Consider the following 2594-nt stretch of genomic DNA (forward strand, 5'->3'; position numbering starts at 1 on the left):
AATACTTAATTTATCCTATAAATTTATACGTGAGTCTAAATTTAGTTTTCAAAATTTTAATTGTATTTATTTAGTTTTTAAATTTATAAACGTAATTACATTAGTTTTTAAGACAATTTTCAATATACAAAAGATATAAATGATGTAGTTTTAGATGTGAATTTTTTTTTTAATAAATACCACTTTTGATATCGTTTTTTGGTTATTTAAATACTAAAATTAAAATAATACCATTTTATAAAATCAAGTGTGACATCCAATTATAATATGTGTACACAAAAGACAAGATGAGATTCAAACCTAACAGCAAATGAATGAATCCAAATTGGTTTATCTAGGCTGTTTTCAGTTTTCACCACTTCCTAGTTAATTACCATATTGACCCCATGATATAAAATAAATAAAATATTTTTACAAATTACATACAGGTCTGTGTAGAGAGTGAAGAGGCAATCGACAAATATCTCTCTTTCTCTTTCTCTCTCATTCACGCCTTCTTCTTCTTCTTCTTCAGTTTTGTTCTCTCTTGTATTCTATCCCTACTTTCTTTGCCTCTGTTTCATTTCACGATTTCTTCATTCTTATTCTCATCATCAACACTCTTCCAACTCCTTTCAATCCTTTCCTATCTCACTCTTTCACCATATAGCTCGGTATTCTTTTTGCTGCTTCATTCATTATTCAGATCATTTCTTTTCCTTATTTAACTCTCTTTATTCAGCTTTTCGTTTTTCGCTGTTTGAATCTACTTGCTTTATGGATTGAGATAGATAAATTAACTATTTTTTTTTATGTTGCTTGTTGTAGAGTTTTCTTCTGCTGCAGCAGATTCCATTCATTCAGTCTTATGCTGGAGATGTCAACCGAGTTATCCACATTTTTGGTCAGTGTTTTCGTTGGTTTATGCATCTTATTTGTCTCGTTTTGTTGTTATTGGATTTAATACTTTGTATGCTTTATTGTGGATCTTCCAAATGATACTTTGTTTAGATTAGAAGCTTAGTTGTGCATTATTTCTCACTTGATTTGCTCTTTTTTCGTTGAATCGCCAAATCCCCTTACTGTGTTCTTATGTGCCCTAATCTGACTGTTATTTACTAAAAGAGTACCAGATTCAATTTTTGGGAATATACCTTTCTGTTACCTAGCTATCAGCTGCTGCATGTGAAACCAATCTGTGGTTGCAATATCTTTTGGGTTTTACTATTCTGTCACTGAAAAATCAGGGTTTCAAAGAACTTGTTTATTGTGAATGAATGGAATAATAAAATGGTGCAAGAACAATGAGAAGTCCTTTGTTCATCTATAGAAATGGTTGGGACTTGGGAGGGAGTGATATTTCTTATGGCTTCTTTTGCCTATGCACAAATTCAGTCATAGCTTTAATATGATTAACCTTTTAGATTTTCATTTCACTATGCTGCTGTGGCTTATAGGATTGTTTTTTGTGTGTTTGTTTTTGTGAGTACATACATATTACATATGCTTGATTATAAACAGGTGTTGGTGGGAAGAATATGCTAGTGCACCCTGTTTAATTTGAAGTTAGAGTTTATAATCCTTTGATATCTCTAGTTCTCTACTAAAAGTCTTGTAACTTGGCTTGATTTGTTTGCAGAGATCCATGTTTGTATGATCATATCTTTGCTGAGAATTTTAAGATTATGGGTAGAGGTAGAGGAAAGGGTAAAAAGCTAAATGTTACTAATCATGAAGATGCTGGAAGTGGTGAGGATGAAAAGCTTCCCACACAAAAGAGAAGAGGAAGGCCACAAAAACCTCTTAAAGATGAGTTTGATGATGAAGAAGTTGAAAAAGTAGAGGATGACAATGTCAATGTCAACAATATAGTTAGTGGCAAAGAGATGAAAAGTTCCATTGTAGTGGAGAATGGAAGGAAAAGGAAACGAAACACACAAGTGAAAGAGAAGTTAGACTCGATTGAGGAAGAAAATGGTGTTGGAAATCAATTGAACACGGATGGATTGGAAAAGTCCAATGGATTTCGGCACAATGGAAGCCGGCGTAAGAGCACTCCTCGTCGGGCTGCTGAAGCAGGTGTGCAGTGCAAGTAAGAACATGGTGCAATAGGTTTCCTACTCATGTGACCCGTCGAAATTGCGAAACAGGGAATGAGGCCCATTAATCTTTGAGCTCTTTACTTTTATTATCTTGTTTTATTTCTTTGACCTTAATTTTACTTCGTATTTGTTCTTTGGGGATGGTTGAAAGGGGTTCCATTGATTGATTCCCTGTGATTAATTCCTTTTTCGAGCATTGATATGAGAGTTTGTTATGCTGGTTGTAGTTCTATATCATGATATCAATTTTTGTCCCTTACTCTATTTTCAGTTTGAGATAGAAAAAGAATTTATGATCTTCCATTGAAGTTATGACCATGCCTCTGATGTTCCCCCAAGGAAATTTTGTCTTTGCTTCTCATGAGAAATTTCTTGACACTGAGTTAATAGAGAATTAATTAGATTATGTGTCAACAATATCAGCTTTCTTATTATTGAGTTGTTATCTTTTGAGTTTGTACCTTTTAATCTTTGTGTATGAATTTCTTCAAATTAAAAAATAGCCTTCTATAA

At 33.0% G+C, this 2594-nt stretch overlaps 1 protein-coding gene across 1 annotated transcript; it reads left to right on the top strand.

Annotated features, from left to right (window-relative positions):
* Window positions 407–2393, top strand: LOC107613994. Its single transcript, XM_016316204.2, has 3 exons — window positions 407–653; window positions 808–883; window positions 1619–2393. Exon 3 carries the CDS (start codon window positions 1665–1667, stop codon window positions 2073–2075), a length of 411 nt encoding a protein of 136 aa, XP_016171690.1. The 5' UTR covers window positions 407–653; window positions 808–883; window positions 1619–1664; the 3' UTR covers window positions 2076–2393.

Source organism: Arachis ipaensis, chromosome B08, assembly GCF_000816755.2.
Source record: "Arachis ipaensis cultivar K30076 chromosome B08, Araip1.1, whole genome shotgun sequence".
In the NCBI taxonomy this organism is placed as follows: Eukaryota; Viridiplantae; Streptophyta; class Magnoliopsida; order Fabales; family Fabaceae; genus Arachis; species Arachis ipaensis.